Source organism: Phalacrocorax aristotelis, chromosome 1, assembly GCF_949628215.1.
Source record: "Phalacrocorax aristotelis chromosome 1, bGulAri2.1, whole genome shotgun sequence".
Lineage (NCBI taxonomy): Eukaryota > Metazoa > Chordata > Aves > Suliformes > Phalacrocoracidae > Phalacrocorax > Phalacrocorax aristotelis.
In genome coordinates this window covers 148,622,054-148,638,632 of record NC_134276.1, presented here as the reverse complement: position 1 = coordinate 148,638,632, position 16,579 = coordinate 148,622,054, and the positions used below count along the sequence as shown (strand labels likewise).

General features: G+C 39.6%; 1 protein-coding gene across 1 annotated transcript in view; it reads left to right on the top strand.

Moving 5' to 3' along the window:
* The window catches only part of PTPRO (protein tyrosine phosphatase receptor type O), a 154,267-nt gene that overhangs the window by 100,493 nt on the left and 37,195 nt on the right, over positions 1–16,579 (top strand). Inside the window, 6 exon segments of the mRNA XM_075115009.1 lie at positions 1,343–1,789; positions 2,783–2,944; positions 5,684–5,883; positions 8,496–8,616; positions 11,059–11,252; positions 13,710–13,821. Coding sequence (XP_074971110.1) covers positions 1,343–1,789; positions 2,783–2,944; positions 5,684–5,883; positions 8,496–8,616; positions 11,059–11,252; positions 13,710–13,821 — 1,236 coding nt within the window.

The window sequence follows — 16,579 nt, the reverse complement described above, 5'->3', positions numbered from 1 at the left end:
GCTGCACTGAGCATACAGTTGATCTATCTATATTGGTCTGTCTCCTTGCGCAGTGAATCATAGCTAAACTGATGGAGAAGGACTTCCTCATCGTGCAGTCTTTTATCATGGAGAAGAAGAATGTCATAGTCGCCTCACTTGGTAGCCAGTTTATGCCCTGAAGCATGAACTTTTAATTTCCAAGACAGCAATATTGCAAAGGCTGAAAATCACATTTGTTCAGGGTCCAGAACTAATTTAATTTGGTCCTGGGTTGGTGCCCAAAACCTTCCTGTCAATCTGTTAGTCCACAGACATTTTCCAGGGTCCAAAGTGAAATGAACCAGTGGTAAAATCAAAAGGCCAGATCTTCAGATGAATACACTGATGTTGGTCCATTGCCTTGGACAGAGCAAAGCCAACTGATGCCAGCAAGTTCTGTCCTGAGGTTCCTAGATACAGTTATGGAGATATTGGACCATAAGAATACAACCAACAGGATCACATTTTTCTTTCCTGCTGCCCTCCAATCCCTCATTCTTTGCACAAACTGCAACAAGATTGTAGTGTCTAGTTTAGTGTTAGTGGCCGTGGCTGAGACAGGGGAGGTGAACAAATTAGTGTGTTGAAAGGTGCCAGTTTAAAAGGTGCCAGTCAAAACTGTTTGCAGAGTCTACTTGCACTTATCATATGTAAGGGCAGACAGACAAGCAACTATAGTGAGGCAGAAAAAATGCTGTGTGTTCACCTCCTGACATAAGTTGAAGTAACTTCTTTGCATGCCAGAAGTTTGTCTTTTGGAGACCCAAATCTTAAGATCAAGCTTTCACAAATATTAAAATTTAAACTGATGTTTAATGCTTGTGAAAAGGTGGCTGCTAAAAGCATATGAAAAGCCCTACAGCAACATGAAGATCATACCTTTTAAATATGAGCTATGTCATATATTAGTTTTGCATATGTTTTTGAATTCATTTCTACAGAAGTATTTTTTTCCATGAGCAAGGTCTTTCTGGAAGACCCAATAAAATAAATGAAGATCCACTCTTAAAAATTCATACTTGAGTAGCCTCACTGCTGTAATAGCACTGAAGTCTGATTTACTTTGGCTTCACATCTGCTGTTCTTCCTGGTATTCTTTAGTTGTGATTCTTCTGCAAATTTGCACTCAGATTGATCCCATTAGAATCACTTCTGCTATAAGTATACGTAAGAGAAGGGAGAATCTTAATAAAAACAAATTATTTCAAAATATCCCTAGATGCACTGTTTTTCTGCAAACAATATTTCTCTGGGGTGTTAACACAGTGTAAAAGTGCACAGAACTTACCTATTAAAAGCCTAACCCTTGCTTCTCTTTTAGTTCCTTACCCGCCTCGAAACATTTCTGTTCAGATTGTACCCATCAACAGAAACAACTGGGAAGAGCACAGTGGGAATTTTGCAGAAGAATCATTCATGGGACCACAGGAAATCATAAAGAAAGAAAAACTCAGCCGTTTTTCTGACAACCTACCTGACATTCCAGCAGCAAACACATCTGCAGCCTCGCTGGACTACCGCTATAACAGCACTGAGTATGAAACCACATCGCAGCCTTACTGGTGGTCTAACGAAGCTGAGTCGTCAGAGGGTGAAGAGGAGTTTGTCAGTGCAGTTTCCAGTGATTATGAGGCCAATGAAGTCAACACATCTGGAAAACTCACGCCAGAGCCCCCCTCCTTCCTTCCTGTACAAATGGTGCTGACCTGGTTACCGCCAAAGCCACCTACTGCATTTGATGGTTTCCATATCAATATTGAAAGGGAAGGTAAAATGGAGCCTTAAACCCTTTTCATGCCCCTTTTCTGTAATTCCACTGCTGGGTTGTCTACTCTACAAAGTATTAATTACCCAGTACTCTGCTTCAGTGGGCTTTGTTAGATCTCCTGTTTTTCTTGAGAAGTTTCTTGCATTGAATAGCATCTAGTTCTGGCTGGGCTTCGTAGAAGTAAGGGAGGAGGAGTAAATCGCAGTTTGCAATGCTCTTGTGTAACAAGATTTCTACTGCTGTACGTACTGCTGCACTGTTTACACTGCAGTTATTGTAAATCCATTCTAGTATTGGAGAAAGGAGAAACAAGCTGATAGAAATTTGAGATGAAGAAGGTACATTATATCATGTAGTTTTGTCTGCCACTGAGAAACGTTCTCAGGGAGACTTCATCTGGAAGGGGCATACAGAAAAGACTGTCTACATTTGGATTGACAGTTGTCTCAGAGTCCAGCTACTGAACGTACTCCTTAGGCCATAGAAGGCTGTGGTGGAGAACATGGAGACTTTTCAAGTGATGGAGCTACAGTAAAATAGCCATGTTGCTTAAAGATTCTTTGGTTTAAGATCTGTTTTCTCCAGATGAATTTTATTTCCTGCAAGCAGTTTTCATAAGCCTTCCCACACTGAGGGCAAATAGGTTTTTTGCAGAATAAGGTGGCAACAGATAGAAAATCAGAAGCTCCTTTTCTTCCATGCTGTGCTGGTTTTCATGTGCACCGTCATGGCAACCCTGTTTTATCATCCCTGTTACTGAATGAAAATTTGGCCTGGCTTTATTGTTCCTCTACACCTATACTGCAACCTAAGTCATTTATTACTCTTGCGCGGATGGCAAGTAATAAAACTACCCACATAAATCCAGTCCTTTTGGATACCTTTTAATCCCACAGCAGAAGCAGCATTAGCATTTCTGATAGAAATCATTTTCTCAGTGGCTGGAGCCTTTCAAATGTCAGTTAATCCACACTTTTTTCCCTGCTGATTTAGAGAACTCCACGGAATTTTTGACAGTAAGTGAAGACACTCACAAATTTGTTGCTGAACTGAAAGAACCAGGAAAATACAAGTTGTCTGTAACAACTTTTAGCTCCTCTGGCTCTTGTGAAGTTCGGGGAAGTCAATCAGCAAAAACACTTAGCTTTTACATCAGTAAGTATCTCAACAAATCTGTCTTTTTCTCCCAGACCAATATAACTTTAATGTACAGAGGTTGACCACTGTGGAAGCTATGGCATCTGTTGCAGCATCAGAAGAGTCTGGTCTTCTGGAATTCCCTGTACCAGAGAAGGAAATATGGTGCAAATATGTTATATATTATATCCTGCCTGGATGGGCCTTCATTGTGCCGTCTTGGCAGAGCTAAGAACTGAAAGCAGGTGAGGTATCTGATAGAGTCATCGCCCAGTGTTCAGAAGTGCCTCACTGAAACAGCTTCCCCTCTTGCATCTTTCAAAGAGAGGATTTAATTCTGAGAATTAAATTGGTGGTTCTACACATTCCTGAAAATATTTAACTTCCTTACTCCTGGAGGCTCCTATGGGTTAGGGATGAAGGGCATCTCAGGCTGAGAGTGTGGGAATTGCACAATTAAACACTGAACTCTGAAATTACATGGTCTCTGAGAGAACAGGAGGCAAATTACAGTAGATGAAATAGTTCAGCCTGCTAAATTCAGAGGAGGAAAAGTAATTTATTATTTCCCTGTAGAATCCCAGGGTTTCTTAACTGAAGATTTAGTAAAAGACAAATAATACACTACTGTGTAAACTAATACCATGACTGAAAATTAGATCAGCAAGTGAGACAGGTGTTGGTGAATTCAGATTATTATCCTTCTGATGCCTGCGGTCACCTTTGTACCTTTTGCTACAAAGGGAAATAGATAGAACCTACAAAATGCCCACACAATGAGAACAGGGGAATACCTGTGGCACTACACAATTTTACATGTGAAAGGATAGTGTCTCCCCTGCATCATGAATCCTGCAACAAGGCATGGTAGCTAAGGCTGGCAGAAATATTCATATTAAAGGGAAATGTACTCCAGTACTTAAGTACATTACTAATAACAATTGTTTATTTAGTAGCTCCTAACATTTACAAATACTAACTATTTAGGCTTAAATTCATCATAATGCTTGACTGCATGTAACTGAATTTCACTATCGTGCCTATGTTTTTAACAACTTTATAGTTGAAAGAAACAGTACTTCAAAAACAAAGAGAAAAGAGGAAACAGCACATTAGAGAATGGGTCTCTGCTCTTGTAATTTCACTGTCTGGTTTTCTTTAGGAATAGTTATTAGACAGCTTCATTATATGGAAAGCATTAAAGTAAATATAAGTACACAAGTATATAAAATAAAATATGTAGCACTGCTATTAGTACTAAATGTTACTCCATTTTACAAGGTGTGACTTATTTCCATGAAGCAATATGCAATGCAGTGTCCTCTGTGAAGTTCGCTAACTGGGGACAGGGACCTGAGAGAAATGAGAAATTGTTAATCCAAAGTATAGGTGTATGGATTGCTAGATTAAGGATGAATTTGAATGTCTTTGGGTATAAAGTATTAAGATCTTACAGGAATGTAACGAATATTTTCATTTTACATGTAACACATGAGAATATTCAGGTTTTTGGGTTTTGTCTAGTAGTTTTGCAGGCTTTTAGAACCAGATGAAGATTCTTGGCAGTTGCCTTATTTATTCTGTCAAACACAAGATCCTTAGCAATTTCAATAGATTTTATACGTATTTCTGGTAGTATGCCAAATCTGAGATGTGCACAAGTACTCTGAAGGTGAAATTGCTTTGCCGTTCCTCTTTACGAGTCTGATCAAGTAGGCTTTTCGTGTGCGGACTACAACTTTGGGCCATGACATGAGGCAGCTCAGTTCCCTTAATGCTGATGCTGAAACAATTTCTGAATAGTAAGAGCTGCACATAACATTCACTGGCTCCAGAGACTAATCTAATGATTGAATTCCTCTTTTTACCTGAGCAGGTGTGGGTCTGCTGTCTTGCATAAATTTTGCTCATAGTTTCAGCCTCATCTTACCCTTGTAAGACTCAGTCAGTGAATCATCCTGTCAAATTGCTGGCTTGTATTACACAACATTTTTGTTGCACCCTGACAGCAGTATGGATTGTCAAATCTTAAAGGCTGATCTCACACCAAATTCTTGCTCTGGCATTTGTTTTATTATCTCAGTAAATGCAAAGCATCATTAGAATTGCGTGGAGGAAGGAATGTCAAGGAGAGAGCTGTCATAAGTGTCACTTAAAAGTGACAAGAAAAGCTGACGGTTTCCATAAAGTCTGAAAATTTGATGAAGTCTAGCTGAAGTTATTTTCCAAATTGTTATTTTATCTACATTTAAACCTATGTTCTCTACCAAGTGCTTCAGTAAGTCTGATGGAGAATGAGGTTCTTCACTGTGGTAACCTCTGTGAACTTGATTTTCATGCTTCAAGGCTGTAGTACACTTGGAGGGTATGTGGAGAGGCGGAAAATTTTGTGTGTTTATCCTTTAATATTTTTCTATGATCTGTACATTATTGGTTATCACCGCTTTTAAGCATTCTGTTAGAGCAAATCTGATATTGCTGGGTGCTTTCAAGAAAGCAATAGAGAATACTGAATCTGAATTTTCAAACAGTAATGTTTCTCTCATCATCTGCTCTGCTACAGGTGAAATAGCACTGGCCACAGGCCATTTCCCAGGAGCTGCCATCTTCGCTGCCTGAGGGTTGTGGAGATGGACAGCTGTCAGTCCAGCCTCTTTCACTAGTAGTAAATAATCCCGTGAAAGAAGGGTGTTTTAACATATGTGCCTCAAATGCATAGAGTGGCTTGCTCACATGTGCTGTTGGGACATGTCCCAGGCCCCACAGGTGAATGGATAGAAGAGCTCACTGAAAAGCCCCAGCATGTGGCCGTGACAGTATTAAGCTCCACTACTGCCCTGACATCCTGGACAGCATCACAAGAGAGCAGCGGCAACAGCACCATTGTGTCTGTGGTCTCCCTGACTTGTCAGAAGCAAAAGGAAAGTCAGAGGCTTGAAAAACACTACTGCTCTGAGGTAAGGGGCAAAAGCTGGAGCCTTTTCAAATACAGGAAAAAATCCTGCTGTTTAGGATCGCCGTGCCCAAGGGCCCTATCAGGCTCAGGGCTGCAGAGCACAGCGGTAGGTGCTGCCCTTGCAATCTAAAGGGACACGGCTGATGCAGAGAGGAGGGGAGAGCACAGCATACAGGAATGACAGTGTGCAGTACACCAGATTAGTGTAAAAATTGTATTTCTCCTGGACTGACCGTGGCCAATCCTTTGTTCAAGCTTGTGAGTTACACTGTACCTTTTGAGACATTTTTGTGGCAGTAGGCAAAATGGTGCTATGTCGTGATAACACTTTGGCATATGCTGTAATCCATTTGTATTAAGAAAATGCTCACATGCATGAGTATTGTAAAACTAGCATAAATTGGTTTTTTAGATTTCCTACATCTAAATACCAAATCTGACTCTAGACTTCCTGGAAGTTTAGAGGTGATCAGAAGTCAGCTTTTCGTTTCACCCATAAAAAAAGATGTCAGCACTGGGAAGTAACTAATAATCCAGAGCACCTGTGATTTGGATGGAAAACAATTCCTTAGGGCTGCCATACGGAACGTGTTTATAATGATTAAGAATCCTGAACCCCAAAATATGGCAGCTTTCTGTTACTTAAAACCCTTACCACATCAGATGCTGTGGCTATGATGGATCAATGGCATGTGGCTTCAGTTAGAAAGAGGTTTTAGCCCACACCTCAGTTACCTTACCAAGATGCTTGATAAGGCCATTTTCTGAGCGGTGCCACAGCTTCTGTCTGGCTCCCTAAACATGTGTGATGGAGGAATCTGCAAAGGACTGCAGTGCTGCCCTGCTGTACCCTCAGCTTGCCCACGGGAATGGAAGCAGACCACTAACACTAAATCTTCATCTCCTTCAACCTTGTGATTAGCCTTGCAAGCTGATTAAGACAGGGAGTCTGCATCCTTTAAAAATGTCTTTTAAAATGAATCTTTGTCCAAATATTTTGAGTTTTATTCCAAGGTTGTCCATGAACTTAAACATTTGGACGTGTCTCTAGATGAACATTTGAGGATTGTTTTTCAGAATCAGCTGTAATCTCCTTGAGTTAGTTTCCCTTCATTTATTGAAAGTGCAGTCATTACATGAGGAAGCGAAACAATACAGTACGTGTTTATCAACCAAAGATAGTGAGTATGTGCATATATGATTAAAATAAATAATACAAGATTCATCTACAAACTCAAAAACAAGTACATAAAGCTAATCCATGAATAAACAAGATATGAGTAAAAATAAATGTGTGTTTATTACAAGTAGGTAGAAAGGTCTAAATACAGTTATATTTTTCTTTTGTCATTACAAATGGCCGTATCACCTCTAATCATTTTTATCAGCTTATTATACCTGGAATTATTAATGTCTGTTGGTTTGAATTCTCCTTGACAAGCTGAAAAGGGCAAAATACAGTGCAGTGTTCTATCCTTTTCTACCATTCATGATTTAGAAGTTATTTAACTTCCGATTGGACACCAGAGGGAAATATTTCACACTGAGGATAGTCAACCATTGGAATAATCTCCCCAGGGAAGTGGTTGACTCGGCCACGTTGGACACCTTCAAGAGTCGTCTGGACAGGGTGCTGGGCCATCTTGTTTAGACTCTGCTCTTCCTAGAAAGGTTGGACTAGATGATCCCTGGGGTCCCTTCCAACCTGGGATTCTGTAACTTTCCAAAGCAGCTGTTAAAGACAAATTCTGTTCCTCACTGAATCTGTGCTGGCACTGATGTATTCACGTGCATTGCAGTAAACCACCAGTGCAAAGGTGGCTGTGATAGAGACTTCTGAAAGGTTGCAGAGAAAATATTAGTAGGGAATATCAGCCTGCAGTTCTAGAAGGGGTGCATGATGTCCTTTCCTCAAAGCTGCTCTGTGCATTTGCTGTTAACTGGCTCTTCAGGAGGTAAGACTTTTCATATTGCACCAGACCAGGAATCACCTGGGCAGGCATTCTGCCTCCAGCTCTGACCAAAACCTGGTCTGGCACAGCAGAAATTTTAATGGTGATGTTTCAGACTGAAAAGAAGAATCACAACATCCCTTAGTAAAGGTTTTGTAGTGCTAAGCAGGAGAGGTGAGAGAGAGTAATTCCTCTCTGATTTCACCATGCAGTCATTTAACACTTGCATTCAGAAGATGGCTTTCCCATAACGCTGCCTTCAGCTCCATAGCTGCAGATGAATCAGAGGGCCAAGGAAAAAACTCAGGCTTTTATTGAAAACACACCATCTAAATACTCCAGCCTGAATAATATCACTTGAATATTAATAATGTAGTCTGAATATTTAAATAAACTTTGACAGTAGGATAGAGTGGGTCTGCAGTGTGACAGCTGACCTTACATGACAAGGCAAGTGTGATTCTCTGAGCCAGATCATTTGTCAAGTCAGTCCCGACCACTTTCACAGTTTTGCCATTTTGGGCTTAATGAATGGAGTTTTAGCTGCTGATGCCAGTGTCTTCAGAACTATGCCTTTTGTAACTGGAGTAGTTCATGTGCAGTCTCTATCTTCTTTTAATTAAACAAGTACCTCATATGTGATGTATTCTCCTCCTATTAGGTGAATTCAAGCAGCAGCCTCATTGAAAATCTTGTTCCTGGTGCCCAATACCAAGTTGTGGTTTACTTACGGAAAGGACCGTTGGTTGGACCGCCTTCTGATCCTGTTACATTTTCCATTGGTAATCCCTGCCTCTATTGTTTTATATGTGTTTTGTTTTTAAATATGTATAGTGTATTCATTAAACTCTAGAGCCATGAAGGAGTACAAAATTGATATGTTGGTTATTTCAAATATAATGAACACTCACTGAGAATATTTTTCTTGCATTGTCTAGCTCATTACTGAGGTGGGAAGAATACTCCTTCAGCAGAAGATAGATATTTCACATTTAAATGTTAAGCTATTACCAAACCTAACTAGAGAGCAATTATGGTCAGGATTCACACACAGAGAGCCCTGTGGAAAAAGCCATCCTCACCGTTGGACACCTGAATATATGTTTGTCTCTAGCAGTACGGGTGGTCTATGTCATTTAGGGTGGGAGTCACCTTACTTAGGTGTAGCCAGCCTGAGCTGCAGATGGTCTGTAATGCATGGAGAGATGTGGGCACTCCCTAGAGGTGATTCATTCCCACTGACTCATGGTATGTGTGGGACTGATGGTAAGACATTTGTTGCAAATATGCTTTATGAAGGATCTAATGTGGCCCAGTCTGAAGGCCACATTCCTAAGAGTCAGGACAGCTGGCTTATCTCCTGTGGTACTACATGATCATCACCAACTCCAGTTGCGTGCGCCTTGATTTTCTTGAGTTTAAAAGTGCATTGTGATGTTGTCTGCTTTGAGATTTGAAGATAAGAAGAACCCTCTGAGACTGAGAGTAACATTTTCAAGAATGTGGTTTTATGGCCAACAGGCAGAGCTGCTGCCCCCATGCCTGTAATTTGGGATTCCACCAGGCTCCTAAATAGAGAGTCACTTAGGGTAGAATTCAGTATCTTTTGGTTTCAGTATCATTTATTTTGTTAAGGTTACCACTTTAGCAAAATGTATTAAGAAGAGAAAAAGCAAAGAGAAAGAGATTCAGTGTATAGAGTTACCTTTGCAGAGAAATATTTAGCCTGAGTCACCCAGCTTCTCCTTTTGACAAATAGTCTGCCTTGTGTGAGAGCAGGTGGCCAAAAGCTAGAGATAATCAGTATTTTTCATTCTGCTTCCTCTCTGTGATGTAGGGAAAAAAGTGAAACAGAAAAAACCAAAGTTAACCTGTTGAGAATTGAATCATTAAATGAAAGCAAATATGTGGACTAGTGAATATGGTGAGAGCCTTTTCATTCTAGGCAATCTTATATATTTTCATAAATTGGGTCTGAATAAAAATTAGAAGAGACAGTATGGTATATTTCAGTAAAGGAAAATATAGTAAGTAAGATATATATATATTAAAATCTCTATAATTTGACAATTTTTACAAATGCTTTTGTTTTTCTTTCTCACTGTAGTTACTTCAGAAATCTGCAAAATTCTTGAGAAAGTAAAATCATATATTCCCAAAGTAAATAATTTCCTTCATTGCCTTCACTTTTGTGTGGACTCACAACCATAAAAGATTCTTACAAAACTCAAAATGGCAGTCAGTTTCTAAACAAAACATCTAATAGGATTCTTACTATAAAGGGATTGTTTTTATGGAGTAAAACAGCAGTTGTATGAATTTTCATTTCATAACAGGATATTGAATTTGATATTAAAATAGTAGAACTGCAAAACAAAATGTTCTCTAAATTATCAGTGGTGGTTAATGATGAATGAAACTGAAATAAGATAAAATACACTTTAAAAAATGTTCAATTCTCCCCATGTTTATCCTAAGCATCACTTTCACTGGGTGAGTATTAACACTTTAGAGAAAGCAAAGAAAAGATGTGGTACATGATTTATGAAGGGAAAGGCAATCATGTGCTAACATGGGCTGAAGTAATCTGGGTGCTGGTCTTGGCTCTGACCCGGTGCGCAATAGCTGGGGCTCTGCAACCCTTGCAAATGTTAGCAAAGTACTTATTTAAGTAGCCTCAGTTAAGTCATGAAGAATAATTGCTTTCCAGACAAGTAAGGGTGGCAGAAGTTGATCCTTATGTGACATTTTTCAGATCACTTGACTTCTCTTTCTCAGTTTCATCATCTGTGAGGCAAGAATAACAATACATGACAGCACCTTTAGGTTCCCTAGAGAAGGAGGTTCTTTCTTGTAGTCTTCATCTTCCAAAGTGTTATGGCTTTTGATGCTTTTGTTTTTGAGAAACCTGAAATATCTGCTAAACATCCTGCTTTTCAAAGTAGCATGGAACCCTCAGTTTATGAAAAATCAAGCCCTGTACTTTATCTCAAGCTGTGCAGCCAACACCAAGTAGCCTGTATTAATTTCTGAAAAAGCAGACATAACAAACTGGAGAACAAATGCTGAAAAAATGGGATTTGACTGCTTGTGACAAGAAAGCTGTTGGGAATTAAAGTCAAGAACAAACCAGAAATAGGTAGAATGGTTAAGGAAAGGTATTGTTTTAAAATAAAGTGTAACTGATAACACACACGTTACTAACCACAATTTCTGTTTTGTAGTGCCCACTGGAATAAAGGATCTGACGCTTTACCCTTTGGGACCTACTGCTGTGGTTTTGAGCTGGAACAGACCTTTCCTTGGGGTGTTCAGGAAATACGTTGTAGAAATGTTTTACTTCAACCCATCAACAATGACCTCTGAATGGACAACCTACTATGAAATAGCAGCAACTGTCTCCTTGACTGCCTCTGTGGTAAAGTGACCATTACTGACTATTGCTTTCCCATGCCCGTGTGGCCCTGGCACCTTGTGACATTCCTTTGCCCGGCCTTTCCCTACTGAATATGTGTATATGCCTTTAAGCCTGGCACATTTTTTCCAGGCAAAGCAGAGAAAATGGCCAGGGCGCTAGTGGCATTTTCTGTTCTAAAGTAAGTGAATGCCAACTGAACCACGCTAAATTTTAAGCAGAGCTTCGAGATAGGAGAGGAGCTTCTTTTTGTTTACAGAATGGGCATGTTCAGCAAGTCCAGAGGCAGCTTCAGTTTGTGGGTCAATTTTTCGTTCAAGACTTTAAAAATTCCATCCTCTCCTCGGGGGAAGTAGTCCAAAGCCTTCTCTACATAATTAATATTGATAATATGGATTTGGGGCTTGCAGGTAGTCTTGCAGTGTGCCTTCTGGAAGGCTTGGCTGCAGAGACGCTCTTGTGACAATAGCCTTCATGTTTCTGAAGCCACAAAGACTTACGCCAGGATTTCAGTTAGGTGGAGTCTAGTCTCTGGAAGAACACACATACACGTATACACACACATATCTTTGCAGAAATAAATTGAAATTTCCCTCTTCTTTTTCATTATTTCCTATAGAAGGTGAACAGATTTTATTCAGACTTTGCTATAGCGCAAGACAGCAGGGAATTTTAGCTGAAATTAGTTGTTCAGAAAGTTATGAGTATGCAAAAAGCACAGCAATAACTTTTGCTGCTTGCGAGAGCCACAGTGATTTACCGGAATTGATTTGCATAATACCATTTGTGGAGTCATTTTGGCTACAGTGGCTTAACTGTAATTGGTTATGAGACTGTAAATCTAGCACATAGATCTCCTGGGAAATTAAAAAACAAAAATAACTTACCAAATAAGTAATTAATATCTTGTAATCGTGACTCAGCACAATTAGATTAATACCTGAGTGATCCAAGTCACCTTAGAAGTAATGCCATCTTCCAGAGTTAATGTGGTTCGTTAGAAAATGAGATTAGATTGTCCCTTACTGTTGCAAATCCTGTTCAAGGAAGCCAGGTTGGAAGCCCTTTGTCTGAATTTCAGTCTAAAATGCAGCAGTGCTATGTGGCAGCTAAAGTGAGCATTTCTTAAAGAATAATTTAAAAAAATAAACCTGAATTAGAAAAAGAGCTTCTCCTTCTTCTGTTATAGCATTTAACATACAGGTAGGTATTGGTGAACTTTTGTTTGGGTTCTCTAGCAGTGCTCCAGAATCACACCATGTCCCACAAATTTCCCTATGATCTACTGACATCTCTGAGAGGTGTACTCTGGAGCAACAGTGTCAAGCCCAGTGAGAAGGCAGGGGAATCAAAAATCAAGCTATCCAACAGCTTAGATCAAAAATTATTTCCTGAAGGGTTACCACTTGATGAGAACCCTTGGAACTGAATTTGCTCTTTCACTCTGTTTAGTTGCTCCATTCGTTTTGTGTCTGCATCTTATTCTAAAATTGTCAAAGCAATGTTGGTATTTTCATTATTACACCAGTGACATGTCAGAAGAAGTCCAAGCATCTTCAAGGTTTTGGTGTTAACTGGGTACAACTTTTTCTAAAAAGCAGAAAAAGAATAGTCTACAAACCCTGTATTTGGATTGCCTTGTGGTATCTAGGAAATAAAAGGCCACTGCAAACAGCAGAGATCTGTAAAAATAGCAGTTTCTAATTTGTTGAAAATTTTCATTATTTCCAATTTGCTTTTATTTTGAAGTTTGAAAATATTATGAGGCTTTTCATTCAAACATAAATTTAAATATTTGAAGTGTTTTGTGCTGTCAGTGGAAGTACTTGAATTTTAACTTAAATATTACATACAATATTATAATATAAATATATTGCATTTTAATACTTCATTTATATCTCATTTGTATTTATATACATAATTTATGTCTCATAAGTCATTTATGTTTCATTCATGTTTCATTTATAATAAATGATAATACGAAGTGAAATACACTTTGAAAATTGGAAAAAATAAGTCTTTTGAAGTTGAAAGTATCTGAGTCAAAAACATTGTTTCCAATTTATCCTCAAACCCTATGTAATCAAAGTAGAAAAGCCTACATTTTCCAGTTAAATATTCTGCATTCATAAAATCAGAATTTTGTGATGGAAGATTGCTGTGCAGGAATCGTTCTTGCAGCTCTGGAAATCAATGAGAGGCTCCTGTGCCGGTAGGACCTGGGACCACGTGCCCATGGATAAGAGCAGAGCCAGCACAACCATGTTTGCTCTCACTGCACAGATTTTTTTAATAAATTGAAGTCCCAAAGTAGAGAAGTGTCCTCTGGAGTAAGGAGTGGGAGCTTAGTAAAATGCTCCCATGTGTGGGCACTTGATTTATAAATACTGTCATATTTTGTAAGTCCCACCACATGATGATGAATTTTCCATTTGTCTTCTGCCTTCTGTCACTTTACAGAGAATAGCTAACCTGCTGCCTGCTTGGTATTACAATTTCCGGGTCACCATGGTGACTTGGGGGGACCCAGAGCTGAGCTGCTGTGACAGCTCCACCATCAGCTTCATAACAGGTAAGCAGCCGCCTAAAAAACTGTGGAAAAGTTTCCAGGAGCAGAAGCGCTTAGAAAGTCTGACTTAGATGTTGTGTTCCACCTGCACATACTTTCAAGTTTGGGTATTTAACAGCTAGGTGGGTTTTTGGGGGGTTTGGTTTTTGGTTGGGTTTTTTGTTTGTTTTGTTGTTTTGGCTTTTTTGTTTCAGAAAGCTCTGAGGACTGCTTTAAATGAAGATATATAATTTTCCTATGCAAAGCACAGTGTTTGATGACTGTTTCAGTCCTCTCCATCAGCTGAATGCATGGCTCCAATGAGGGCCAGTGATCCTGCTTGTCTTTTACAACACTCTGTTTTACTCGTTGAGAAGTTAATGGGTAAATAAGTAACCTTAATTCTTAGGTTTGGTAATATTATGAAACATTTTTCCATATATTTTGAGTGTTTCCAAATGCTTTTTCCTCCTTTCTCCCGCTCCCAGTAATCCACAGATCAGCCCGTGACTGCACCTTAGCTAACATGGAGTAGAGTTATGCACTCTTAGGCAGACCAAGACAGGTAATATGTACGGTAGCACATTATTCTTACCCTCTAGCTTTACCTTTTCTGCTGGGTGTTTTATACTTGTTCATCTTAAGGAGAAGATGGTGCTCCTGTGATCAAGACATTGTATCCATGCTGGGTAGATTGGCCTTGGGAAAATGTGTGGTGCTGGCAAGTCATTTCATAATCCAGATTCTCAGCTGCAGTAAATTGATGTAACCACATGGATCATCCTCTACCAGTTGGGACTGGCCTTGCATTTAACACACACTGTTGTCTCTTGTCAGATACCTTGGGTCTGATTCTTCAATTTGTCAAATAGATTAGCCATAGAGGAAACAGCGTAAAAGAGGTTCTGTTAGCACCTTGCCATGTGTTTCTAGCATCCAGGCTGGTTAAGTCAGAGTTCCCCATTGAATCATTTTGCTTTTATGCACCGCTGTTTAGTTCACCTTGCAGAAGGTGATTGAGAACAGTAAATAATTCACCATGAGAGAAAGTAAAGTATGACTTGCTCTTCTTTTCTAGGTGTAGAAATTAAGTTTCAAGGAAAATCAGCCTAAAAGGTCCCAACCACCCCCCCCAAAATGGATAGAAGCCTAGTCCCAGGTTTTCTTTTTGGTGAGAGTCTAAAAGGATGTATCTGAGGAATGAACTGACTAAGACCCATTTGCAATGATGATTAATATAGTGCTTGTTCTCAACAGAGCCATTACAGAAAAATTATTAGTGGGTTAAGTCCTAGATCCACTGAAGTCAGCAGAAACCCTCCCATCCTGAGATATCTGACCCCAAGCTACACTGCTGATAAACTCCGGTTCTTCCTCAGTGTATCAGAAACTCATAGCACCCACCAGGGCTCTGTGAAGGGTCTCCAGGGATATTAACTGTCCTTTGGCTTCAATCAGCTTTCCTGTAGCCCTATAAGGAAGCAATTTTCCAGCTGGTTGGTTGCAGGATGAGGGGAGAAATGTCTTTTCCAACTGATTTGGGTATCAGGTTCAGCGTTTTAGAGTGGCAGTGTTCCAGCGGGGCCCTCACACTTCAATATTGTGCCTCCAGAAACCTGCAGCAGAAATTATGGAGATTAAGGTTGTTCTAAAATATAAACCATCATCAGATTTAGTCTGGATCTTTGTATGGGGAAAATAAAGACTGTTACTGCTATTAGATGAAAAATGGGTCAACTCTTTAACTGGCAGATGCAGAAAAAAATCAGAAATGGATGAATCTCTTAGATAATGTCATCCATTTATGATTGGGAAAAGCTCTCCGAAAGTGTCATCTGGTCTTAAGTGAAAATATCCAGAAAACGTCCAACTGGAAAGTTATACCAATGCTTAATTCCTCTTATTATCAAAGGTTTATCCTTTGCTTCTGATCTGAATTTTTCTAGTTTTAATATCCAGTCCATAATTCTTGTTACACTTTTCTCCTACTGACTGAAGAGAAGCTTTTTTCCCCTCCATAGTTTCACTCTTTTCTGTTGATAAATTGCTTCCATTGAACTCTTCAGTTGCCCTCACAGTAAGGCATTTTTTCATGTTTCTTTTTCCCACTCTGCCTCCCTGATTTTTAGTGTCTTTACCAAAGTATGTGAAAACTGAAAGCGTAATACCAGCCTGCTGAATACTCCTACAGAGGCAAAATCAACTCCCTATTCAATGCTCTCCTGTTTGGGCACCTAGATGATTGCATTTGCTATGGCATCACACTGGAGGTCTGCGTTGATTTGCTTCTATTCTGTGGTTTCTGACTCCTTCCTAGGTAGCTGCTTTCCAGAATTTACCATCTGGGAAGAGCAGTCTGCATGCCTTTTTTCCTAAAGACTCAAATTTGCACCTGGCACTTTCAAATACATTTTGTTTGAACAGGCCCAGTGTAGGGGCCAATAATTCAAATCACAGCCCTGTCCAAATCCTCTACGCCTCTGCCAATTGCCATGTTACTTGCATGGTTCCTCAGTGGTGCTTTTACTTTCAGAGTATTGATGAAAACATTGAATAGCAGTGAGCCAGATGATGGGATTTTAAGGTAAGAGTCCTAACAAAGAAATCTGATTTGATCAAATCACAAGCACCTATCAATAGATGGTCCCCATTGAATGTGAGCATTAAATACACTCCGGTCCACTGATTGCCTTATTTCTTGAAGTCTCTTGAGCTTTGTCCAGGGGCTGCTGTCAGGCTGACTTCTGAGAGAGTGGCATGCCAATTTTTCATGTCTGCAGGT